General features: G+C 37.6%; 1 protein-coding gene across 2 annotated transcripts; it reads left to right on the top strand.

The window, feature by feature from the left end:
* Positions 1-45: 45 nt before the first annotated feature.
* On the top strand, positions 46-26621 carry HIKESHI (heat shock protein nuclear import factor hikeshi). 2 transcript variants are annotated; one of them, XM_036324743.1, is made up of 6 exons: positions 46-258; positions 611-789; positions 4939-5176; positions 20640-20791; positions 24962-25080; positions 26542-26621. In XM_036324743.1, exons 2-6 carry the CDS (start codon positions 715-717, stop codon positions 26594-26596), a joined length of 639 nt encoding a protein of 212 aa, XP_036180636.1. In that variant the 5' UTR covers positions 46-258; positions 611-714; the 3' UTR covers positions 26597-26621. The 2 variants fall into 2 exon arrangements, with proteins under 2 accessions (XP_036180636.1, XP_036180637.1); XM_036324744.1 differs by lacking the exon at positions 611-789.
* Positions 26622-27953: the final 1332 nt, after the last annotated feature.

Here is a 27953-nt window from a genome sequence, read left to right as displayed (position 1 = left end):
TGCTCGCCTTTCTCTCATAATTGGGGCGGGTGGGTGTACGCCCCGGAAGTACTTGTCTCCCGCGGGGCAGAAGGCGTGCCCGCCGCTGGCATAGCCGCTATGTAGCGGCGGGGCAGGTATTCTCCTGCTTGTTGTGGAAGGTGCTTGGGCTCCACTGCCGTCGCAGCCCCTGGACGTCTAAGTCGCCAGCCTGGGCCCCTGTGGCTGAGCGGAGCCGCCGCCGCCGCCATGTTTGGCTGCTTGGTGGCGGGGAGGCTGGTGAGGATGGGGCCGCGTGGGATCCGGCAGGGGGCAGGATGCCGGGGCGAAGCGCTGGAAAGGGGAGGTGCTCGGGGTGGAGGGCTGTGGGGAAAACCCCTCCTGTCCACTCTCTGGCTGAGGGTGGGGAGGGGAGACGCGGACGCTTGGGCGTTCGTTCTGTTTTGCCCGGGATCTGTTCCTAGTCGGAGTGGCCACGCTGCCATTTATGGAATGTGCGTTACGTGCCGGGGAACGCACGCCTTTTGTCCATTCCTGTCATGTTAGCCTTCTGTCTAGCGCTGATGTGGCAGCTCAGACTCACCAACCTCGCAGCGTGCGAGATGGTTACCGGCCTCCGGTCCTTTTGCAGCTGGGGAGCTGAAGCTCCGTCTAGATCACTCGCCTAAACTCGCGGAGGGCGTGCGATGTGCATGTGGCCTTTGAATCTAGCCCGTGGCGTCCTGCTCATCAAAGATGAGGGTGCTCGGAGCTGGTGGATCTGCTGGTTCCTTTTGGAAGGCGTCTAATAAAAATATGCCGGAGCGAATTGTAAGTTGGCTGATAGAAACGCCTGAAATTGAAGAGTGAGTCAAATCCGAGATGACTCTGGAAAGATGTGAGCAGCTAGTTTCCTTATCGGTCAGAAGAGGTAACAACCTCCCTTGCGGGAACGTTAGAATGAAAGACCAGCACCTGGAATTGTTCAGGAATATAGTCTGGAAGGTGTGCGTTGCTTGCCTCCTGAGAAAACACCTAGAGGTTCATTTCAGACCTAACTCCTTTCACTTGGAGTTCTTTTTCTTACTCCCCCCCCCCCCTCCCCGATTTGTTCCATGTTGCAGCCCCTTAGTTGGATGTTAATGTATTGTATTATGTACACATCCTAAGGAATCACAAAGATAAATTGGAGATGACCGGCCTGAGAAAGTTTTTTTGTCCGTCTCTTGAGTGGCTGGGAGGCCTCTTCTGTTGCTGGTGATAATTGGTAATACCGGTGAGATAACTCTGGATTGCCCTGGCTCTTGATAGGAAAATTGAAAGGCCCAGCCTGGGATGAGTGTTGGACTCGGATGAAAAGTGTCATCAATGAGTGACTTTGAGAAAAAAAAAAAAGAGTGTTTTCTTTCTTTTTTCTGTTAGTGACTTGTTTTTATATTTTTCCATTGATTTTTAGAGAGAGTGGAAAGAAGAGGGAGAGACAGGGAGAAACATTGATGTGAGAGAGGCACATGGATTGGTTGTCTCCCAAACGCGCATCAACCGGGGTTGGGGATCAAGCCGGCAACCCAGGTACATGCCCTAGACCGGAATGGAACCCAGGACCCTTCAGTCCGTGGGCTGGTGCTCTATCCACTGAGCCAAACCAGCTAGGGCTCTTTCTTTTTCTTTCTTTCTTTTTTTGAATCCTCACCGAGGATATTTTTCCATTGATTTTTAGGGAGAATGGAAGAATTAGGGAAAGACAGAGAGAAACATCGATGTGAAAAAAAAACACACATTGATTGGTTGCCTCCTGCAAGAGGCCTGACCAGGGCAGGGCCCAAAGAGAGCCTGCAACCAAGATACATGCCCTTACTGGAATTGAACCGGGATCCTTTGGTCTGCAGGCTGACACTTTATTGGCTGAGCCAAACCTGCTAAGGCTCTTTCTTTAAAAAAAAAAAAAAAAAAAATATATATATATATATATATATATTCTCTCTCTCTCTCTCTATATATGTATACATATATATGTGTATATATATATATATATATAAATAAATTCAGATTTTGTGGTTTGGTGAATAGGAAGGCAATAGCAATTATAAACAAAACCAAAAACCTTACAGAGGGTAAACTCTTCAGCCATTTGACTGGAGTTTGCTCAAAATGGATACTACTTTTTGCTAATGGATGTGGTATAGGAAATTATAGTAATTTTCTGAAAATTTTGTAAAGCTATGGCTGGGTGGCCCAGTTCCTTGGAGGGTTGTCCCATACAACAAAAGGTTGCGGGTTTGATTCCCGGTCAGGGCATATACCTAGGTTGTAGGTTTGAATCCCCGGTTGGGTGTGTGGAGAAGGCAACCCATCGATGTTTCCCTCTCACATTTAATTCTGGCTGACTCTCTCTCCCTTCCTCTCTCTCAAAAATTAATAAAAAATAAAAACATGCCCTTGAGTGAGGATTAAAAAATAAATAAATACAAAATTTTGTAAAATGAATATTCTTTGTGAAAGATTTCTGAGACTTCAAAATAAGATCTCATTCTATAAATTCATGTTCAGTTCTAGAACAGTAGATTAGATTTTCAAATGAGTTGAGAAAACTTTTTAAAGTTTCCACCTAGCACATTCAAGGTAGAATTTTTACATTTTATTTACAGTCTGTTCTCATTATTTGTAGTAATTGTGTTCTATAACGTCTCTGTGAACACTGAACTGGTAAATATTGAATTATTGCCCTTAGGGGAAATGCAGGGTTAGGTTCCTGTAAGGATCTGATCACAATTTTATCCATTTGTTTATGTGTGTTTCTGTTTAAAGACATCTTATTTAATATGTATTGATTCATTAACATTGGACTCAGCCAGTAGCACTGTAACTCACGTCAGAATGAAATTATGTAATACCTATTTTCTCAGTAAGGCAGCAAACAGCCTTCTTGGGTTTAGGAACCCTATTTCAGCTTGGCCGTTTTAAGCAGGCAGATCACTGTAGTCCTGGCTGGGTAGCTTAGTTGGTTAGTGTCCTTCCAGTATGCCAAGGTTGTGGGTTAGATCTCTAGTCAGGGAGCATACAGGAATCAACCAATGGCTGCATAAGTAAATGGAACAACAAATTGAGATTTCTCTTCCACATCAAATAATTTAAAATATATATATATATATATATATATATATATATATATATATATATATATATATTATTGATTTTTTACAGAGAGAAAGGGAGAGGGATAGAAAGTTAGAAACATTGATGAGAGAGAAACAGCTGCCTCCTGCACACCTCTTACTGGGGATGTGCCGGCAACCAAGGTACATGCCCTTGACCGGAATCGAACCTGGGACCCTTCAGTCTGCAGGCCGACGCTCTATCCACTGAGCCAAACTGGTCAGGGCATCAAATAATTTTTTTAAAAATAAAATAATAAACAGTCAAGCCACCAACTAAATATAAACATGGCACTAAATAAACTATGAAAAGGAAAGTTGTTTACAGTATGAGAGCTGAAACCAGAAGGCACAAGGATCTGACAGAAACTGTAGTTTTGTTCTGCAGCTTGGAACGTTTTTGCTGCTTTGAAAGTGCAAGAAATCATGATTTGGGGGTTATAAATATATTTTAGTGAGTAGGCAAATTAGCAAGTATGGAATCTGCAAATAATGAGGAGTGACTAAATACTTCCCGAATTGCTTGCCCATTTTAATTACCTGAAGTTCTCTTAAAAATTTTACTTATTTAATATTTTAGTGAGAGAGGAAGGGAGAGAAATATTGATTTGTTGTTCCACTTATTTATATATTTATTAGTTGATCTTTGCATGTGCCCTGACCATGGATTGAACCGGCAACCTTAGCATAGCCAGTCGATGCTCTAACCAACTGAGCTACCAAGCCAGGGCTAATTACCTGAGGCTCTTTACCTTCAATGAGAAGATCAAGGTTTGGTGGTATGTTTTGAATAACCTTTCATTTTTATAACATTCTGAAGCGCTAGTGATTTACTTTTGTAAGTAAAATCCTTCCAGGGGTCTTCTGAAATTATATTTTTAAAAGATTGCATTAATGAAATCATTTTAAGATTAAGTATTTTTGAATTCTCTTTTTCAAAATATTTCTAAGTTTGCAATTAGAGTTAACATACAGTATTATATTAGTTTAAGGTGACACCATATATTGTTATTACTATATTATTGACTACTAGAGGCCTGGTGAACGACATTCGTGCACTTGGGCGGGGGGAGTCCCTCAGCCCGGCCTGAGCCCTCTCGCAGTCTGGGACCCCTTGGGGGATGTCCGCCTGCTGTGGAGGCGGGAGAGGCTCCCACCACCGCCGCTGCACTTGCCAGCCATAAGCCCGGCTTCTGGCTGAGCGGCCCTCCCCCTGTGGGAGCGCACTGACTACCAGGGGGCAGCTCCTGCGTTGAGTGTCTGCCCCCTGATGGTCAGTGCACATCATAGTGACTGGTTGTTCTGCTGTTTGGTCGACTTGCATATTAGCCTTTTATTATATAGGATATTCCCTTTGCTATATTTTGCACCCCATATTTTACTAGGATTCACTATTAGTATTAGCATTCTATCTAATATAGTTGGTAATTCCATAATTAGAGTCAGATTAACCCAATGTTATACTTGGTATAATGTCTATAATTGACTGTACTTGATAATAGCTTATAGCAATACTATAAGGCAGCGATTTTCAATTGGTGTGCCACAAGAATTTTTAAAACATACAATACCTGACTATTTAGTCAGAGGCACTGACCTCTTTTCCCTTAGATTGTCAAATAAAAAAATGACAATAGCTGTCCGGTGTGAATGAATCAAAATTCTATTTTATTTTTGTCAGCTTGGCAAAAAATATATTTTGGGGTGCCTCAGAATCTTAGTAATTAGTTTATGTGTGCCATATGACAAAGATTGAAAATCGCTGCTATGAGAGTTATAAAAACTCATCAAACTATTGAGTTAAGACGAGTTTCTTATTTTCTAGGTGCAAACAGCTGCACAGCAAGTGGCTGAAGATAAATTCGTTTTTGACTTGCCTGACTATGAAAATATCAACCATGTTGTGGTTTTCATGCTGGGAACAATCCCATTTCCTGAGGGGATGGGAGGATCTGTCTATTTTTCCTATCCTGATTCCAGTGGAATGCCAGTGTGGCAACTCTTAGGATTTGTCACGAATGGAAAACCAAGTGCCATCTTCAAAATTTCAGGTCTTAAATCTGGTAAGAGTAATATATTGAAATAGTTTCATAATTAAACTGTGTTCTTAGATAGCATAACATAGAATGTGGCTTTTAAAACATTTCATTATATTTTTCTGGCTGCTAACGTAATACATAACTTTTTAAAACAAAATTAGATGATCCTCAAACATTCGAAAAATAGTAACTGAAAGACTTTAGTTCCTCACACTCCCATCCTCTGCCCCTGGAGAAACCACTCATTGTTGTTCTCTTTGTATGGTATATGCCATTGTAAAGGGATTTTCCTGAATCCGTGGGTGTTTTAATAAATAATGAGCAGAATCTTGTCATAATTTGTAATATGCATATCTATGTTTTAAATGAACAGATAAACCAAGTAGACTCATATAGTAAATAAAACGAGAGTCATTTTTTCTTTTATGAAGATGTTTGATCTCTTAGATTTGATTACCCCTTCAGTGTTCTTTTGGTTGTATTGGCATTGCAGATTTTAGACTTTATGGGGACATAATCCTTGCTTTGATTCTATTTAGTTATGTTGTGAAGAAATGTGAGAGTAAACCTAGATATCATTTACTCCCATTGAGTCTCCAGTTTCCTTGAATCTAGATGAAAATAGACATGGAAAATTCTTGGAATATAAATATACCAGAGAAAACATAGAGACTATACGATGGGATTTTTTTTAAAAAGGCAGCAAACAAATAATTATATTGCTCCTTATGAGTAATGGGTCTAAAACATTGTAACATAGGGAACCAAAAAAAAAAAAAAAAAAAAAAAAAAAAGCTGCCATTAGTATATTAATCTTAAAACTTAGAGTAAGGCAAAAGCATTATCAAGGATTAAGAGATTTATTCACTAGGAATGAGATAATTTACTAGGAAGATTTAAATATTTCTGGGAAACGGTAAATGTCATAAATTTGTGTGTATATATAATATAACTTCAAATATATAAAGAAAAATATTGACATGATAAATGGACAGCCTTAATATTTTAATATACCTCTTGATAATTAACATATCAAGTAGATTATTAGTAAAGAAGGAATATTTGAATAAAAGACTTAACAGCCTTGAGCTAATGGATATTTATAGAACTCTGCAACTGATAATTAGGTCACACAGATCAAGCAAAAGTAGGTTTATAGTTGTTTGTATGGAAAATAACACAATAATTAATAATATAAAAATAAACACTGTTTCATGTACTCACAACTATAAACCTACTTTGTATACATTTTTTTTCACCCTGTATACATTTTTAAGTCCACAGAACATTTATGAAATATCACCACATATCAAGTTACAAAGCACACTGCAGCAAATGGCAGACAATCATTTGTACAACCCACAGTGCAGTGTTGTTACAAATCAAAAGATAAAACATTATCATGTTTAGAAATTTAAAAATATTTAAAAATAATTCATGAGTTGTAGAAGAAATGATCATGGAAAATAAACTTTTACAGAAACCAAAACAAACCAAAAACCCCATCACAGATCAAACCTTTTGAATGCAGGTAAGATAGTACTAAAGAGATTGACTCATAGGCTTAAATATACTGTGTATGTATATATATAAAAAGAGAGATTGAAATTAATGAACTAAGTATTTAACTTAAGCAACTCAAAGAAAGTAGAAAATAATAATGCTAAGAATAGAAATTAATGACAAAGTAAAGAAACAACAGAGGGCTTAATTTAAAAAAAATTCGATTCTTTGAAGAGACTAATGATGAGCCACTGAAAAGATAGTATTGAGGAAAAAGAAGGCACAAATAATGTAATTAAAATGTGAAAATGGGGACATGACTATAAGTATAGTAGAGAGGAATGTTTACGAGCAATTTTGTGCCAATAAATTTGAGAATGACAAAGGAGCATGAAATTGGCTATTTTCTAGAAGAATATACTAAAAACTGACTAAACAATAAATTTAAAAATCCTGAATAGATATAATACCAATAAAGAAGTTAAAACCAGTGATTAAAAATATAATTCTCCCTTCCACAGGCATCTATCAGGCCCAGACAGTTTTATAAAGTTCAAGTAAACCTTTATGAAACAAATTGTTCTTATCTATAATAATAAAAGCATAATATGCTAATTAGACTGGACATCTTTCCAGACAAAGCCGGGGCTGCGAGGGGAGCCCAGGTCCCAGGTGCCTGCTGGCAGCCGGAGGGAAGCCCTGTCCCAGGTGCCAGAGGGAAACTGGTGCTGGCAGCCAAGGAAAAGAAGGCCTACCCTTGCACGAATTTCATGCATCGAGCCTCTAGTCTTTTATAAACTGTCAGAAAATAGGAAAAGAGGCAGTTACCTAGTTATATTTTGAAGCTAATTAACCTTTATATCAAAAAGGCTAAGGACAGCCAGCTAGTGTGGTTCAGTGGTGTGAGCATGAAACTATGAACCAGGAGCTCAAGGTTCTATTCCTGGTCAGGGCACATACCCAGGTTGCAGGCTCCATCCCAGTAGGGGGCATGCAGGAGGCAGCCCATCAGTAATCCTTTCTGATCTCAACCTCTGAGCCACACCAGCGGGGCATGTTGTTCCTTTTTATTGTTGGGTAGTTCCATTATTGGAATATACCACAACTTGTTTATCCATTTATCTGTTGATGGACATTTAGATTGTTTCCAGTTTGGGCTTATAAAATAAAGCTTCTAGAAACATTTGTGTTCATCTTTGTATGGACATATGCTTCCATTTCTTTTGAGTAAATACCGAGGAGTGCAGTGGTTGGATCATATGGTACTTGTATGTATAACTTTTCAAGAAACTGCCAGAGTATTTTGCAACATTGTTATTCCATTTTACATTTCAACCAGCAATTTATGAAAATTCTAGTTCCTCCACATTCTTGTCAACACTTGGTATGGTTAGTTTTAGGTATTTTACTACGTGTATAGTGGTCTCCCATTGTGTTTTATAAATTTGCATTTCCCTAGTGACTAATGATGTTAAGCTTTTTCCCCATGTGCTTATTTGCTATCTATGTATCTTCCTTGGTGAAGTGTTGGTTCAAATCTTTTGCCTGCTTTTTTAAATTGGGTTGTCTTCTTACTCGGTTTTGAGAGTATATATATATATATATTCTTGATTCAAGTTATAAATTTATAAGATATGTGATTTTAAAATATTTTTTTCCTGCCCTAACCGGTTTGGCTCAGTGGATAGAGCGTCAGCCTGCGGACTGAAAGGTCCCAGGTTCGATTCCGGTCAAGGGCATGTAACTTGGTTGCGGGCACATCTCCAGTAGGGGTTGTACAGGAGGCAGCTGATCGATGTTTCTCTCTCATCGATGTTTCTAACTCTCTATCCCTCTCTCTTCCTTTCTGTAAAAAATCAATAAAATATATAGTTAAAAAAAAACCAAACTAACAGATATTCCTGGCCTCCATCCCAAATCCACTATATCTGATACTCCAGGGGAGGGCCCAGGAATCATCTTTAAAAAAATATATATATATACATATACATATATATATATACATATATATATATATATATATATATATATATATATGTATGTATATATTTTTTTTCCCCCCTGGTCTTTGGCTTATCTTTTAACAGTGTCTTTTGTAGAGCTGAAGTCTGTAGTTTTGATCAAGTCCATTCTTAAATTTATTCTTTTCTGGATTGTGCTTTTGGTGTAAGCAATTTTTGCCTAATGCAAGGTTAGAAAGGTTTTCTCCTAGACGCTTTTCAGTTTGGATTTTACATTTATATCTGAGATCCAATTTGAATTTTTAGTGCAAGGTATGGATTGAAGTTCAATTTTATTTTTTTATTTTTCAAGTGGATATCAAACTGTTCCAATATCATTTGTTGAAAAGATGAAGTGATAACATTTTTCTACATCCATCATAAGCATGTTCACTTGACATTCTGTTGGGAACTCTTAACCTGCTCCATTTTAATGTAGAATATGAACATATGCAAATGAATATATGAGAATTTATTGTAAGCATACACAAATGAATATATGAGTATTCATGTATTGGTTTACAAAGGAAAGAAAGAAATGGAAATAGATGCTATAGTGTTTTGTTTTGTTTTGAAAAATAAATCACTAGTTGAAAACATTCTAGTAGATTAGATGGATATTGGTATATATAGTAATAAGCAATACAGGAAGCAGAGCAACTAATTTGGGGGAAGAGAGATATGTTTTTGCTTTTGGTTTGAGGGTCCTGTGGAACACGATAGCAGTGCCTTAAATATAAAGTGGTTGATTCTTTTGTGTAGCAATAGGCTAGTAGTCAGCTAACTGTTAACCTTTTGCATAGTTGGAAAGTGTAGTTCTATTTGGCACCCAGACTCATATGCACTGATTAAGGTTAATATTGGACACTAGCCAGTAGACCATGACCCATTGGTTGTTTTTGGAGATACACTAATTAAATTGTCAATTTAAATGTCCCTACCTCACTCTCTGTTCTTTGTCCCAGCTCTGCCAACATTTTGAGTTGGGAAAGGGATACAACATCTCTTTTTTATTTATGATCATCACTGTATTCCCTGTAGGAGATACTTTGGTAGTTGTGAAAAGTGCTTTCTCCTATACTTTTTGCAATGTCTTTGTCTTTTCCCTTTTTTCTTGTGACACCGAAAAGATTAGGGGTTAGGGTTGGGTGCATTCTGGGATCATACGAATATTTATTCAATCTGGAAAAAGTTCAGCATTCATCCAATCTGGAAAAAATTGAGCAATAAAAAATGAGTTAATCAAATTGCTCTAACCAAAACTAACAATAATACTTAGTGAGATAATGTTTTCTGTTGTGGCATTAGATGAAACAGTCCAAACTCTAATCCCAGAGTAATACTTGATTCAGTACAGGATAATAGATTTATTTCCATTATGATAATTACTAGTTCTTGTATTCTCTTGCCTTTTAAAAAATAAATTGTTTCTCATCATTTCCATTATAATATGGGTACTGATAGTTTTATCTATGAAAACAAAACATTTTCAATGTAGTATTTGTAATGGATAAATCACATGCTTTATTTAAGAAAAATAAAGCAGCTTAAAATACTGAGAGACTTAGTTCATATCAACATTAAACGAATGGTAAAATGCTGTTAAAAAAAATTTTTTTGTAGTTTGTTTTGGAATAGTACTTTTTAGATGTTTAAAGTATTAGAATTCTTCTTAATTTATATAAAAGATTAGACTTGTTATTTGTATTAGGGAATTATTAAAATTTGTGTTAGGGAACTATTAAAATATAAGAATTGGTGGACTTATAAGGTTCAAATATATGTTTTATTATATTGAGCAAATCTAGCTAAATAACGCATCAGGGTGAGAGAGAGACATACTGAACTAACTTTAGGCAGTTGTGATTGAACTGAAAATTTATTAAGTAACAAATCTAGCAGAATTTTATTGGAGTAGGGAGAGTAGAAGGTTAGTTTAGGTGAAGCAGATTTCATGTTAAGAAACTTTGGCAATGTTTGCAATTCTCTGATGAATGATGAACAGATTTCTTAACTCACAGAACAGTTTTGGTTGGGGAAGGTCAAGAGAGTTCTGTTGGGAGAATTGCAGTTGGAATGGGGTCTTGAAACCAGTTACTATGAGTTATTTTCATTGAGAGAAAATTCTTTGTGACTCTTGGGTTCTGAAAAGGAGTTATGATAAATACATTTGTAGGCTGATGCTGGACCAATCTGGGTGATGGATAGGACTGAACTTAAAATTATAAAAGGAAGAGCCCTAGCTGGTTTGGCTCAGTGGATAGAGCATCAGCCTGTGCACTGAAGAGTCCCAGGTTCGATTCCGGTCAAGGGCACATGCCTGGGTTGTGGGCTAGGTCCCTGGTAGGGGGCATGCAGGAGGCAGCCGATCAATGACTCTCATCATTGCTGTTTCTATCTCTCTCACTTCCTCTCCCTTCCTCTCTGAAAGCAATAAAAATATATATTTAAAAAAAATTATAAAAGGAAGGGTTTGGTATTAAGAAACAAGAAATAACTTCCTTTCCTAAAATCAGTTATTTATGCATTTAATTATTGGTTGATATTTGTACGTTCCCTGACTGAGTATCGAACCTGCAACCTTGGCATAGTGGGATAGTGCTCTAACCAAATAAGACACCTGGCCAGGGCCTTTATTTCCTTCTTAGCACATACTTTTCAGACTGATGATTGCCCTCAGTAGGATTCATCTTTGTGTATACATTAAAATTATTCTAAGACAGTGTTGAAACAGATTAGAATGGAGATCATTGAAAATGGCACTATGGGAGATTAGACTGGAACATGAACTTGAAGTATGAATAGGTTTGGATGGTATGGAAGTGGGAGGATGGGAATTGCATTTGGAGATGATCAAAATCATAAAAGTGCACTGTACCTTCAAGTGACAGTGAGGAGGAGACTTTTAAAGGTAGCATGATATACCCGGCTGGTGTGGCTCAGTGGTTGAGCATTGACCCATGAACTAGGAGCTCACAGTTTGATTCCGGTCAGGGCCCATGCCTGGGTTGCAGGCTCAATCCACAGTAGGGGGTGTGCAGAAGATAATTGATCAATGATTCATTACTGATGTTTCTTTCCCTCTCTCCCTCTCCCTTCCTCTCTCTGAAATCAATTTAAAATAACATACTAAAAACACACACAAATGAAGTAAAAGGCATGGGATAAGGTTTTAAGGTTTTAAAGGTAAAGTGGAGCTGTTATGTGTTGGTCATGCAATATGAGGCTTAATTTCTTTTCCTGGTAGGCAAGTGTTTGAGCAAGGTAATGATATTATTACAAGTGTTGTTTTAGGAAAATCATTGGGATGGGTTGGGGAGTCTTGTTGAAATTAGAGCTAGAGAAATCAATTAGGAAGATTTTATAGTGATTGAGGGATAAAGCAAAGGGTAACATATGGCATATCTGTTTGTGCAGTGCCCTGTGCTAGGCTTTTACATGTACTATATTTAATCTTTAACAACATTTAGAGGTGGGTATTACAAGTCTCTGGTATTTAAGAGGTTAGATGTCAGAGAACTTGAATATTTTGTTCAGAGAAGAAAGTCTGCTTTTACACAGTATCTAATACATCTACCTCTTTCAAACCGTTTTATATTGTTTGGTAATACCATAATTTATTTAACAAATACCTCTTGATGGAAATTTGGGCTGTTTCCATTTTTTTTATTGTTTTACTAACAATGCTACAATAAATATTCTTACACATATCTTTGTACATATTTTCTAGCACTATATTTCTGTAGAAGAAACTCCTAGAAGTGGAACTGAATTCCTGGATTAATATGGCCTTTAAAACAAACGGTATAGGAGGCCTGGAAAAAGGGTACTGAATGTGGATACTCGATCATGATTGTCATGGCAGTTTTTAGAAAGTCGTAATAAAGGTACAGTGTACTCAGTACTACCTAAAAAACTAATAGAGCAGCCCAGCTGCAGTGGCTTTGTTGGTTGAGCATCATCATGTGCACTGAAGAGTTGCTGGTTCGATTCCCGGTCAGGGCATATACCTGGGTTGTGGCTTTGATCCCCGTTTGGGGTGCATATGGAAGGCAACCTATCAATGTTTCTCTTTCACATTGGTGTATCTCTCCCTCTCCCTTCCCCTCTCTGAGTTTGTCCTTGGGTAAGGATTAAAAAAACATACAAACAAAAAACCAAAAACTAATAGAGCATATTCTTTCTAAGGATGTTAACAGAGTAAGCCATGGAATATTAGAATGGAAGGCCCGAAGAATAATTTAATATAATCCTTAATTTTACTGTTGAGACTCTTAAAATCTGGAAAGTTTTAGAGTGTTCTTAAAATAGAGCAGGGATTAGGATCTAGCTCAGGGGTGGGCAAACTTTAGGGCCACAATGGGTTCTTAAACTGGACCGGAGGGCCGGAACAAAAGCATGGATAGAGTGTTTGTGTGAACTAATATAAATTCAAAGTAAACATCATTACATAAAAGGGTACGGTCTTTTTTTTTTAGTTTTATTCATTTCAAACGGGCCGGATCCGGCCCGCGGGCCGTAGTTTGCCCACGGCTGATCTAGCTACTCATTTTTTTATTTTTATGTATTTATTGATTTGAGAGAGGAAGGGAGAGGGAGAGAGAGATAGTAACACCAAAGTAAGTTTAAGGAGAAACCTACATTTAAATTCCTTTTCATTGTTTTATGTGTATATATAGTTGATATGTTTGTAACTGCTAGTTTCTGCCATTTTTACTTAGTATTATTTCATAATGGGTTATGAAATTAAAACATTTTAAAATTGATTTTTAGAAAAAGAGTAAGGGAGAGGGAGAGAGAGAAACTTCATTGTGAGAGCCCACAAGCCAGGCATATGTCCTGACCAGGAATCGAACTGACAACCTTTTGGTGCACAGGACTACACCCAACCAACTGAGCCACACTGGCTAGGGCTGACATTTAAAAAAAATAAATTGCCATCATTTTTTCCCCAAAGAATAGTTTATTGATTTTTAGGGAGAGAGGGAGGGAGAAGAGGGAGAAATCTGTGTGAGAGCATAACATCGATGGGCTGTGGACTATGAAATTTTGATGTGTTCAAAAGTGTTAAATGTTTAGTTTTCCCTTATTTTCTTTCACTTCTTTACTATTAACTAAATAAAGCAAGTAACAGAAACATTTTGATCTTCATATGGACTAGAGTGGGAATAGAAGAATAGATTTTTATTTTTATTTAAAAGGAAGAGGTGACATGAGTTTCATAAGCACGGATGTAGAGAATACCAACCTTTTTTCTGCCATTATAGTACTTTGTTGATAAATTATGGTTTGATTGCCTATCCTTGCTGGGCATTTTGGCCCCCCACCCCCAACCCCCCTGGGGCAAATCTCTGAACATACTTTATATTTTCAGTTGTTTGTTGCTAGTACATAGAAATATAATAGAATTTTAAGACTTCATTTTTTTTGAGCAGTTTTAGGTTACAACAAAATTGAGAGGAGGGTACATTTCCTGTTTACCCTTCCCCCTACACATGTATAACCTCTCTTATTATCAGTATTATTTACCAGAATGGCACATTTTTTACCAAGGGTTGAACTTGCAATGACACATCATAATCACTCAAAGTCCACAGTTTACCTTATGTTCACTCTTGTTGTTGTATATTCTGTGAGTTTGGACAAATATATAGTGACATATATACATAATTATATCATAGAGTATTTTCACTGCTCAAAAAATCCTCTGTGCTCTCCCAATTCACTGTCCTACCCTATGCCTACTCCCAGCAGGCACTGATTTATTTTTTGCTTTGACTGCATAGTTTTGCCTTTTCCAGAATGTCATATAGTTGGCATCATACAGTATTAAGCCTTTTCACATGGGCTTCTTTCACTTAGTCATGTGCATTTAAGTTTCTTCCATGTCTTTTTATGTTGGTAGCTCATTTCTTTTTAGTGCTGAGTAATATTCCATTATCTGGACTTATCACAATTTATCCACTCATCTACTGGGGAAGATCAAGTTTTGAATAAATTTCCTATAAACATCCACATGTAGGTTTTTGTTTAGACATAAGTTTCAGCTCCTTTGGGTAAATACCAAGGAGTACAATTGCTGGGTCATAGGGTAAGAGTATGTTTAGTTTTATAAGAAATTGCCAAACTGTTTTCCAGAATGACGGTATCATTTTGCATTTCTGCCAGCAATGAATGAGAGTTCCTGTTGCTCTACATACTTGCTAGCATTGGTGTTGTCAATTGATTTTTGTATATTGACTGTATCCTGAAGGATGAATGAAAGGTAACATATATAATATCTTGCTAATCTCCCTTATTCTAGCAATTTCCTAAGATTTTCTATATAATCATAATGTCTGTGGAAATGATTTTTTACTCCTTTCCTTTCAATTTTTATACCTTTATTTCCTTTTTGTTGTTGTTAATCCTAGCCTGAGGATATTTTTTCTATTGATTTTTAGAGAGAGTGGAAGGGAAGGGGAGAGAGAGTGAGAGAAAATTTGATGATCGAGGATTGATCTGAGAGCAGCAAATCAATTGGTTGCCTCCTGCTTGAGTCTCAACTGAGATGTGCCCTTAACTGGAATCAAACCTGCGACCTTTCAGTCCACAGGGTGATGCTCTAACCACTGAGCAACCAGCTAGGGTGCTTTTTCAGAGAGGAAGGGAGAGAGAGAGATAGAAATATCAATGATGAGAGAGATGGTTTCCATGTCCTTTTTTTTTTATGTTGTTGAAGTTCTAAGTTTAACAACTCTTACCCTATGTTCATTGAACATCCTTATAACTAGTTGTTTTGAACTCTGCATCTAGTAGATTGCTTGTCTCCATTTTTTTAGTTCCTTTTTTTGAAGTTTTGTTCTGTTCTTTCATTTGGGACATGTTTATTTGTCTTGGTTATCTTGCAGACTCCCTGTGTTTGTTTCTATGTATTGGGTAGAGCTGCTACGTTTCCCCGGTTTAATAGAGTTGTCTAATACAGTAGGTGCCCTGTAGGGTCCAGTGGTGCTCTGATGTCTGCTGAGTCTGCCACTTGAGCGTGTTGCTTGTGAAGGTGGTTGGGTGGTGATTCTTCAACATGGTCTGAAACTGTCCACCTGGTGTGCTTGCGTGGGGGCCTTCCGAGAGGTGCATGCCAAGGTCAGCTGCTGCCTGTGTTCTGTCCGGGGCCATCTGGCATGAGCTGCAAAGCAATCAGCGCATGGCTGCTACTTGTGTTGGAGTTGGAGGTGCCCAGGCAAAGCCAAGTTGTGAACCAAGGCCAGCAACTGCTAGTGCTGGGCCTGGGGTTACTTAGCAAGAGGTACAGGGTATGCTGAGGCCAGGTGCTGCTTATTTGAGAGACTTCAGGAAAATCTGAAGCATGAGCCAAGATGGGCCATTTGTATGGAAAACCCACTGGAAACAGCTTGGGTGGGCCTGAAAGTTGGGTAAGGCGGAGGCTCAAGGAATCACCAGGATGGGGCAAGCAGTGTGAGTCAGGTTGATGGAGTTTTAGATATGGCACCTACCTGCTTTTTTTGGGGGGGAGGGCTCATCAAAGGAGCAATAGTCTCTGCTAGCACTTCTGTCTGGGCAAAAGTTACCCCCCTTATCCCCCTCCCCTTCCTCCCCCCCTCCCCCCCAGGTCTCACTCTGATGCCAGATAATTCAGTTCCTTCCCATATGTCTCTAGTGCCTTTCAAGCTGCTGCCCCAGCACTGGAGCTCAGAGGAAGTGAGTCTGAGTAAGTCTGAGTGAAGGCTCTTTAAGAGGAACTGCCTGGGTCTTCAGCAGTCCTCTGTGTCACTCAGCCTCAATCCCCCTGGTTTTCACAGCCAGAAGTTATGAGGACTTCTCTTCCCGGCACTAGAACCCTGGGATTGGGGGGTCTGGTGTGGGGCGGAGACCTCTCATTCCTCAGAGGACACTTCTGCAACCTAGATATCCCTCCTGATTTTTATTCATCTGCCACATGGTGTGGGACCAACCCCTTTCTGTTAAAATACCAAAGGCATATCTCAGACCTGGAACAGATATTCTAAATATTTATATGGAATGACAAAAGACCCCAGTAGTTGCTGTAATCTTGAGCAAAGTTGGAGGTATCATACTACCTGATAATAAATTATACTACAGCCTGGCTGGTTTTGCTCAGTGGTTGAGCAGGAACCAAGAGGTCACTGGTTCAATTCCCAGTCAGGGCACATTCCTGGGTTGCAGGCTCGATCCCGAGTAGGGGGCTTGTAGGAGGCAGCTAATGGACGATGTTTCTCTCTCATCGATGTTTCTATCTCTCTATTCCTTTCCCTCTCTCTCTAAAAGTCAATAAAAACATTTAAAAAGATTATACTGCACCGAAACCGGTTTGGCTCAGTGGATAGAGCGTCGGCCTGCGGACTGAAAGGTCCCAGGTTCGATTCCGGTCAAGGGCATGTACCTGGGTTGCGGGCATATCCCCAGTAGGAGATGTGCAGGAGGCAGCTGATCGATGTTTCTCTCTCATCGATGTTTCTAACTCTCTATCTCTCTCCCTTCCTCTCTGTAAAAAAATCAATAAAATATATTTAAAAAAAAAAAAGATTATACTGCAATGCCATAGTAATCAAAACAGCATGGTACTGGCACAAGAAGAGGCATGTAGATCAGTGGAACAGAATAGAGAGCCCAGAAATAAACCCACCCTCTTATGGTCAGTTAATATTTGACAAAGCAAAAACAATGAGGTAAAAGTCTCTTCAATAAATGGTGTTGGGAAAATTGGATAGATACATGCAAAAAGTGAAACTAGACCACCAACTTACCCCATACACCAGAATAAACTCCAAATGGATTAAAGACAAATGTTAGGCTCAAAATCATAAAAATCCTACAAGAAACCATAGGCAGTAAAATCTCAGACATTTCTCTTGGCAGTATTTGTTCTGATATATTTTCTCAGACAAGGGAAACAAAAATAAACAAATGGGACTACATCAAACTGAAAAGTTTTGCATAGCAAAAGAAACCATCAGCAAAATTAAAAGGAAACCCACTGAAAGGGAGAACATATTTGCCAATGATACATCTGATAAGGGGTTAATTTCCAAAATATATAGAGGACTCACAGCCCAATTAAAAACTGGGCAAAGGACCTGAATAGACACTTTTTAAAGATAACCAATAACCATATGAAAAAATGCTGAATGTCACTAATCATCAGAGAGATACAAATTAAAACCATAATGAGAGATCACTTCACACCTTTCAGAATGCCTATCATCAATAAATAAATAAACAAGTGCTGATGAGGCTGTGGGGAAAAGGGAAACCTCATGCACTGTTGGTGAGAATGAAGACTGATGCAGTCACTGTGGAAAACAGTATGGTTTGTCCTCAAAATTAAGAATGGAACTGTCTTGCCCTGGCTGGTTTGGCTCAGTGGATAGAGCGTCGGCCTGCAGACTGAAAGGTCCCAGGTTTGATTCCGGCCAAGGGCATGCACCTTGGTTGCGGGCACATCCCCAGTGGGAGGTGTGCAGGAGGCAGCTGATCGATGTTTCTCTCCCATCGATGTTTCTAGCTCTCTATCCCTCTCCCTTCCTCTCTGTAGAGAAATCAATAAAATATATTTTAAAAAAAAAATGGAGCTGTCTTTTGACTCAGTGATCCCTCTTTTGGGGATCTATCCGAAGAAACCAGAAACACTAATAGATAGGATATATGCACCCCTATGTTCATTGCAACATTATTTACAATAGCCAAGATCTGGAAGGAGCCCAAGTGTCCATCAATAGATGAGTTGATAAAAAAGCTTTGGTGCATTTATACCAGGAGTGGGGAATGTCTGGCACTCGGGCCGTATAAGGCCTGCAAAATCATTTGGTCTGGTCCTTCCAAAGCATTAGGGGTGAGTTAATTAAATGTTTGGCCAAATATAGCAAGCTAATTTTTAGCTTGATATTTTTGTATGGCCCAATAATGATGTTATAAATAACCAAATGGCCTTTGACAAAAAAGGTTCCCCACCATTGACTTACATAGTGGAATACTACCCAGCAATAAAAAAGAAGGAAATCTTATCATTTGCGACAGCATAGATGGACTTAGAGATTATTATGCTAAGTGAAATAAGCCAGTCAGAGAAAGACAAATACTATATGATCTCACTTATGTGGAATCTAATGAACAAAATGAACTGATGAACAAAATAGAAATAGAGGCATGGACACATGGAACAGACTGAGCTGTCAGAGGGGAGAGGAATTGAGGGGCTGGATAAAAGAAGGTGAGGGAATTAAGCAAAAAAATCATATATATATAACACAGTCACACAGACAACAGTGTGGTGATAGCCAGAGGGAAAAGGGGGTTGAGGTAGATAGAGGTGGGCAAAGGGGGTAGATAAATGGGGATGGAAAGAGACTTTGCTTTGGTTGATGGGTGCATGATGCAGTGTACAGATGATATTTTGATGAGTTGTACACCCTAAACCTGTATAGTTTTATGAATCCGTGTCACCCCAATAAATACAATTAAAAAATGATGGTGAATTAAAATAGTATACTAGTATCTATTTAACATAAAATTAAACTTCCCAATTAAAAGAGATTTGCAGACTGGATAAATAAATGTGTTCTAACTATTGACGTACGGATACAAATTGTTGAAAGTAAAGGAATAAAAAAAGATATGTAAATAGAAACCAAAAGGGAGCTGGAGTGTCTGTACTAACATAAGTCTAAATAGACTTAAGATAAAAATTGTTATGGGAGATACAAGAAGGATATTATATAATGACTAGAGGCCTGGTGCATGAATTTGTGCATGGGTGGGGTCCGTCGGCCTGGCCAGCTATCAGGCTGATTGGGGCTGCTGGCTGGGGAGGGACTGTAGGAGGGCTCCGAGCGTGTCCAGTCCTTTCACCCAGTCCCAGTCGGCCAGATCCCAGCAGCAAGCTAACCTACCAGTTGGAATGTATGCCCTCTGGTGACTGGTCGAGCAGTTGACTGAACAGTCAGCCGATCTTTCAGATACTTAGCACAGTGGTCGGCAAACTGCGGCTCACGAGCCACATGCGGCTCTTTGGTCTCTTGAATGTAGCCACGAGTTTCAATCGCACTGTATGTGCGCACCTGCACGTGGTATTTTGTGGAAGAGCCACACTCAAGGGGCCACAGTTTGCCGACCACTGACTTAGCGTATTGTATTTTTATTATATAGGATAAAAGGGTCAATCCATATAAAAGATATAACAATTATAAACTTGTATGTACTTAACACAACAGCAAAATACATGAAGTGGAAACTGACAGAATTGAAGGGAGAAATAGTTCAACATCAATAGTTGGAAACGTCAATATCCTACTTTCAATAATGCATAGAACAACTAGATAGATGATTATCAAGGAAAGAGAAGACTTGAACATCACTATAAACCAACTAGACCTCAAAGACTACTATTAGAACATTCTACCTAACAACAGTAGAATACACATTTTATTAAATATCTTTCATGAATAAATTGCACATGTCTTTATTGCCTATTTGATAACAGATCCCAGGTGGTGAGTGGGATGATCATGACATTTAATAAAATATGCCATGTTATTTATTAGTAATAATGGCAGTTTAATGGAAAAATCAGAAAATGTTAAAACTCTAAAAATATTCTTTCCTCCAAGTTAGCATTGAGAATCTTTTATCTAATTAATGCTCATTCATTATTTTTCTCTCATTCTGTTTACTTTTAATGAGAAAATATTCAATATTTTATTTTAATAAAGTAATTTTACTAATTTTTAATAAGATGCAGTAATTTTAATACATTTTAGAACGATAACAGCTATTTTTCTGGTAGGGAAATTTTTAATTTTTTAATATGATAAAAACTAGGTAGCTTTTTACATTTATCTGAAAAGAGAAACTTTCATGTAGCAGAACTTTTTTGAGCTTGTAGATCAGAGGTTCTTTATATTTTCAAAGGAATTTGTATGGGACACAAGTTAAACTTGAAATTTGTGGCACATGTTAATTTCTTTCAGGAGAAGGAAGCCAACACCCTTTTGGAGCCATGAATATTGTCCGAACTCCATCTGTTGCTCAGATTGGAATTTCAGTGGAATTATTGGACACTTTGGCTCAGCAGACTCCTGTAGGTAATGCTGCTGTATCCTCAGTTGACTCATTCACTCAGGTAATGCAATGCACATTTTATTATTTTCTAAAGTAATTAAAAAATTCTATTTTATACTTTAAAAATTACCCTGGTGGTAGGAAACATGTAAAAATGAAGGTAAACGTACAGGGTGGGGCAAAAGTAGGTTTACAGTTGTGAGTATGTGAAACAGTTTATTCTTGTAGAATTATTTGTTATTCATTGTGTTATTTTCCATAAGAACAACTATAAACCTACTTTTGCCCCATGACAGAAGTTATTGGCTTCCATGGATATTTTCAGTTCACCTTCTTTCTCTATAGGTATTTTACAATTTGTAAATGCTTTTATGAGACTTAATGTTTTTATGGTGATAAAAATAGGTTTACTTATACATTTTTCTCTTTTCCTTTCATAATTAGCATGCTAGACTGTGAGAATATATTTGTGAACCTGATAAGCAAGATGCCTGTCCTCATGGAACTTAAAGGGGTATAATTCTATAAGGGTTGATTTTTAACCTCTGTATGACAAAGGCCTTAAGGGGAGGAGGATCCAGACAGAGGTGTAGCAAGTACAAAGGCCCTGAGGTAGAAATTTGTTATGTTTGAGGAATAACATGAGGGTTTTTGTGGCTGTAGTACTATGAACAGAAGTGAGACTTTGGAGATGAGGTTGGAGATTATGGGTGAGATTGTTGCAGGATAAATCATATGGAACCTCATTGTTTTTTGTAAGAACTTTGGCTTATATTCTGTTTGGAGGAGAAACTATAGGAAAGAGAGTTTTAAGCAGAAGAGTAATATGATCTAACTTACTTTTTAAAAATATGTATATTTTTATTGATTTCAGAGAGGGAGAGAGCGATAAAAACATCAGTGATAAGAGACTCATTGATTGGCTACCTCCTGCCCACTGGGGATTGAGCCTGCAAACCAAGCATGTGCCCTTGACTGTAATCGAACCTGGGACTCTTCAGTCTGCAGGCCAACATTCTCTCCACTGAGCCAAACCAGCCAGGGCATAACTCACATTTAAAAGGATCGCTTTTGCATCTTTGGAAACTAGTGGGGCAAAGATGCAAGAAGGAAGATCTTCTGGGAACTCTTGTGAAAAATCTAGATGAGAGATGATAATGACTTGAACCAGGGGGGTATAGGAAGTAAAAAGTAATTGATTTCTGGAGGTAATTTGAAGATGGAGCCAGTAGTGTTTCATGGTAGGGATCACATGTGAGGTCTAAGATAAAGGGGGACATTAACTTATTGCTCCAAAGATGTTGTCTTGAGGAATGGAACACAGAAATATTGTGAAAAGTATGGGGCTGGGAATGGAATCAGGAATTGGATTTTGATCGTACTGTATTTGGATGTCTGTTAGATATCCATTTCAGATGACAAGTCTAGATATCAGAGAGAGGTCTGGGATAGAGATCAACATTTGGGAGTCATCAGTACAGAGATGGTATTTGTAGTTGCAGAGGTGCGATCACTGGAGAAGTAACTGTAAATAGAATAGTTGGCCAGTGACTGAGCTCAGGGCCATTTCAAAGTTGTGAAGCTTAAGAGATGAAGAGAAATAAAAGGAGTAGGTTGAATGAAATAGGAGAAGACCTAAAAATTTTGGAAGCCAATTTGGATATGCCAAAGAGAAGTCATAAAGTGCTTCTTTTAAAGTGAAAAGGTGAAAGTTCTTTATTTAATAAAGGACAGAAATCATATGCTGAGGTGGCTAAGATCTGTGGTAAGAATGAATGTTTTATCTGTGAAATTGCCTAATTTATAAATTAAACTTTATCAGGTATATATGTATAGGGAAAAAATCATAGTATATATAGGACTTGATACTATCTGACGTTTTAGACATCCACTGGGGATCTTGGAATTTAGCACCTGTGGGTAAGGCAGGACTACTGTATTTGAACTTTTTTATAAAGCATATGCATTTTTTATTAAATATTTTATTACAATATATATATTAAGTATACAGAAAAGTTCATTCCACAGATATTTATTGTGTACCCACTGTGTGCCAGGAAAGTTTCTTCTAGTATATTGCTTGTCTTTTAATATAGTTTATAGTTTCTTTTGCATAGACACTATATATATATTTTTTTTTAAATGAGAGATTTACTTTTTTTTAATGTATTTTTAAAAAATCCTCACCTGAAGATATGTTTATTGATATTAGAGAAAGGAAAGGAGAAAGAGAGAGAAACATTGATGTGAAAGAGAAACATTGATTGGCTGCCTCCCATATGTGCCCAGATGGGACCAAACCCACAACCTGTATATGGGATGATGCTCCAAACAACTGAGCTACACCAGCCAGAGTGAGACATAATATATTTTTATGTACACAGGCTTATCAATTGTTTCTGTTATAATTTGTAATTTTTTTGTGTGTGTTTGAAGAATTTTTTGTTACCCTGATATGGGAAAATGTTATCATTAGGTTCTCTTATAGTTCTTGAAGCTTTAATGTTTTACTTTTTGAATTGCATTTGTGTATGGTTTGGGAAGGTACCTAAATTCATTTTCCTGTATGGAAAACTAGTTGACCTAGTTCCATTAATTAAATGGCTAGTCCAATTTTTTTTAAACTCTAAGTAATAGCATCTTTGTTATATACCACATAGACAGTCACATGTGCTTAGGTTTGTTCTGGGGTCTCTCTTTTATTCCAGTTAGTTTATTTGCCTGTCCCTTTGCCAGTAAAAGTCTTATTGTTTGGTAGGTCAAGTCCCTTCTAATCATCAAAATAGGCTTAGATAATCTTCACAATAATAATTTTAGTATCATCTTGTTGAGTTCCATGAAAAATATTGTTGGAATTTAGTTGGAAATAACACTGGATTTATAGGCTTACTTTGGGGAGAATTGCTGCCATTATTATATTATCTTCCCATCTATGAACATGTTTTATCTTTCCACTGAACATGGTGTATAGGTCCTTTTCATTTATTTATTTTTTTATTTTTATTTATTTTTTTTTTTAAATATATTTTATTGATTTTTTACAGAGAGGAAGGGAGAGAGATAGAGTTAGAAACATCGATGAGAGAGAATCATCAATCAGCTGCCTCCCGCACATCTCCCACTGGGGATGTGCCCGCAACCCAGGTACATGCCCTTGACCGGAACCGAACCTGGGACCCCTCAGTCCACAGGCCGACGCTCTATCCACTGAGCCAAACTGGTTTCGGCCCTTTTCATTTTTTTAAAGAGAGTCTTGGAATATTTTTCACAAGTGTTATTATCAGCTTGTTTTAGCCTTTTTTCTAGGTATTTTAAAGACTGATTCTATTCTGAATTGGATTTTTTTAATGTTAACATTAAACATTTTTTTGCTAATGTGAAGGGTTGCTGTTGATTCTTCTCCACCTGCTGCCAATACCAATCTTTTAGTGATCTCACTGGGCTCTGATATTAATTCAAGTACCATAATGGTAGATTCTCTTGGATTAAAATACCTTGATATTATTAAACACACAAAAACCCTAATGATGTATTTTCTCTTATGTAGAAAAGAGACAGCAGGAGCCTATTGGCTAGTTTTGTGTTTCTGAGAAAGTGATGTTGGGAAAATTATTTTTGAGTGAATTGAAGGTAGTGTTATGTTTTGTAGTTCATTTTCTTGGGGCTTAAACCCAGGTGTGAAGGATGTTAGTGGAGTTGCCCATTTGAGGGTCAATGAGAAAAAACAGTCCAGGAGGAAATGGTACAGTGTTACCTTTCTCTTCTTTACAGTTGATGACAAATAACCAGCTATTATATTTAAGTTTTATCTTTCTGGCAAGAAAAAGGCTTCTTAGACATGGCTACTGCTTTATATGAAAAAATAAGTTGCTTTTAGGAGGGTGATACCAGTTTGAGGAAATGAGCACAGTTGATATAGAGATGGAGATAAAAGAAGATATTTTGAAGGAAAAACATTTTTCTTGTCTCCCCCCCCCCCCCATGAATGTTAGGAACATAAAATATTGTACAACATAAATTCTTTGCGATATAAAGAAAGTACTGAAGGCAGATTGTTTTGATTTTATGCCGTAATGTCATTTTATGACCTCCCTTAATTTTCAGCATTAGACTGTCTTAGAACTCAATCCTTAAAACTGAGTTAATGTGGGAACATTTGAAGTTTAAAATACTAAGGTCTAAATGGAGTATTTAGTAAAATAGACTAATCTATTCATTATTAACTTTTCAGTTCACACAAAAGATGTTGGACAACTTCTACAATTTCGCTTCATCATTTGCTATCTCTCAGGCCCAGATGACACCAAGTCCATCAGAAATGTTCATTCCAGCAAATGTGGTTCTGAAATGGTATGGGGCATTTTCTTATCTCTAATATTAAGGATTTTGATAACCATATATATTTTTGCCCATGAATGTATTTCTTCTTTGACATTTAAACATATTTTTTTGCTGTGGACATCATACATGAACATTTGCATACCATTACAAAGTATGTACTATAGAGTTCAGATTAGGAATGGTTCTTACCCTAAATATTCTTATGTAGTATCCATTTTGAATTTATAAAGACAGGAAAATACAATTGGTTGTGTTTTAGAAACCACAATTAAGGAGTGTAATTTTTTAAATATTTTGAATTATAAGTACTATGTATGAGGCTTGAAATACCAAGCAAAACTTTTTATAAGTTTAGAAAGTCTTGACCTAAGGTAAATATGTACATATGAGGCATCAGGGTGGTTTATACTATATCCTGTACATGAATGATTAATAAATACATTTCCTCAACTTTGCCATGTTTTTTCTGTTTTGGGGGTATTTTTTTTCACTTTGAATATTTCAGTAGTGGGGGAATGCCTAGGGAGAATTTACTGAGAAGTGGTAGCATAGTGTAGCATGGATAACACTGAAATGTGTTAGATTTGAGCTTTGTTATAATGCAGCTATATGATCTCGAACAAATTACTCTCATCTACTTATCTTTGAAATAAGGAAAGAAGAGTTAGATTTGATTTTTTTCCCCTCTTAGATCCCTTCTCACTCTCAGATTTACAGGAGATAAACAATAAAATTCATTATGATTTGTGCTCTTTAATATAAGCCAATTATACGTAAATACGTTTTTTTAATTGATTTTAGAGAGAGAGGAGAGGGAGAGGGAGGGAAGGAGAGAGAGAGAGAGAGAGAGAGAGAGAGAGAGAGAGAGAGAGAGAGAGAAACATTGATGAGAGAGCACCATTGATTAGCTGCCTCCTGCATGTCCCCTTCTAGGGATTGAGCCACAAACTCAGGCATGTGCCCTGACCAGTAATTGAACTGGCGACCTTTTGGGGCATGGGATAATGCTCAACTAACTGAACCACACCAGCCAAGACTAAGCCATTTATACTTAAAATCACTATGGTTGCTATTGTTGTTGTTTTTTTAAAATATATTTTTATTGATTTCAGAAAGGAAGGGAGAGGGTGAGAGAGAAACATCAATGATGAGAGAGAATCATTGATCAGCTGCCTCCTGCATGTCCCCCAATTGGGGATGGAGCCCACAATCCAGGCATGTGCCCTTGACCAGAATCAAACCTGGGACCCTTCAGTCCACAGTCTGACGCTCTATCCACTGAGCCAAACCAGCTACACCTGGTTACTATTGTTTTATAAAGTAATAGTTAAACTTTCAGATTAACTGTTTGGTGTTTTATCTTAGCTTTTTAGAAATGACTTGTAAAATTGTTTGTTTTTTTAGTATCATTTGGCAAATAATGAAAGATTCTATTTTAATTTTCTTGTAAATATGTCTTTTCTTTTGTAGGTATGAAAACTTTCAAAGACGACTAGCACAGAACCCTCTCTTTTGGAAAACATAATTTGAATAAAATAATTTTTAATGGATTCTGGAATTTGTCCTGTTTTGAATATAAATGACTCCATTTAAAAGCATGAAATCAAAAGGATCATGAAACCTAAGTTTAAAAACTGTTTAGTGACTTTGAAGCTTAATTAAAATCTTTATAAAAAGTTAAAAACATTGAAAAATGAAAATATGTTCCTCATTAATGACTTTTCCCCCTTAAGTTTAAAATATTCAGAGACAAAACATTTTGTTTTGGCTGTGATTCATTATTTTACTTAAAAATAAAGCATATTCACAACCATAGTGTGCCAGATGTCATTGCATTGATAATCTTTATTTTATTTTATTTTAAAAAAATTTTTATTGTTGAAAGTATTACATATTCTCTCCCCTCCCCCCGCATGGACCCCTTCTAGCCTGCCCCCACCCCAGGCCTCACCACCCTATTGTCTGTGTCCATGGGTTATGCATATATGCATAAAAGTTCTTTGGTTGATCACTTCCAACCCACCCATCTTCCTCCACCTTCCCTCAGAGATTCCGCAGTCTGTTCCATGCTTCTGTGTCTCTGGATTTATTTTGTTCATCAGTTTATTTTGTTCATTAGATTCCACATATGAGTGAAATCATGTGATGCTTGTCTTTCTCTGGCTGCCTTATTTTGCTTAGTATAATACTCTCCAGTTCCCTCCATGCTGTCTCAAAGGGTAAGAGAGTCTTCTTTCTTTTAAAAAAAAATATATATATATTTTATGGGTTTTTTACAGAGAGGAAGGGAGAGGGATAGAGAGTTAGAAACATCGATGAGAGAGAAACATCGATCAGCTGCCTCCTGCACACCCCCTACTGGGGATGTGCCCACAACCAAGGTACATGCCCTTGACCAGAATCGAACCTGGAACCCTTGGATCCGCAGGCTGACGCTCTATCCACTGAGCCAAACCGGTTAGGGCAAGAGTCTTCTTTCTTACTGCTGCATAGTATTCTATGGTACAAATGCACCACAGCTTTTTTATCCACCCATGAACTGATGGGCACTTGGCCTGTTTCCAGATCTTAGCTATTATAAATTGTGCTGCTAGAACATAGGGGTGCATACATTTTTTTGATTGGTGTTTTGGGTTTCTTAGGATATATTCTTAGAAGTGGGATCACTGGGTCAAATGGCAGTTCTATATATAATTTTTTGAGGAAACTCCATGCAGTTTTCCATAATGGCTGCACCAATCTGCATTCCCACCAGCAGTGTACTAGGGTTTCCCTTTCTCCACATCCTCGTCAGCACTTGTCATTTTTTGATTTGTTGATGGTAGCCATTCTGACAGGTGTAAGGTAATACCTCATTGTTGTTTTAATTTGCATCTCTTTGA

The sequence above is a fragment of the Myotis myotis genome, unplaced genomic scaffold, assembly GCF_014108235.1.
Source record: "Myotis myotis isolate mMyoMyo1 unplaced genomic scaffold, mMyoMyo1.p scaffold_m19_p_10, whole genome shotgun sequence".
Lineage (NCBI taxonomy): Eukaryota > Metazoa > Chordata > Mammalia > Chiroptera > Vespertilionidae > Myotis > Myotis myotis.
This window is presented reverse-complemented; position numbering and strand designations above follow the sequence as displayed.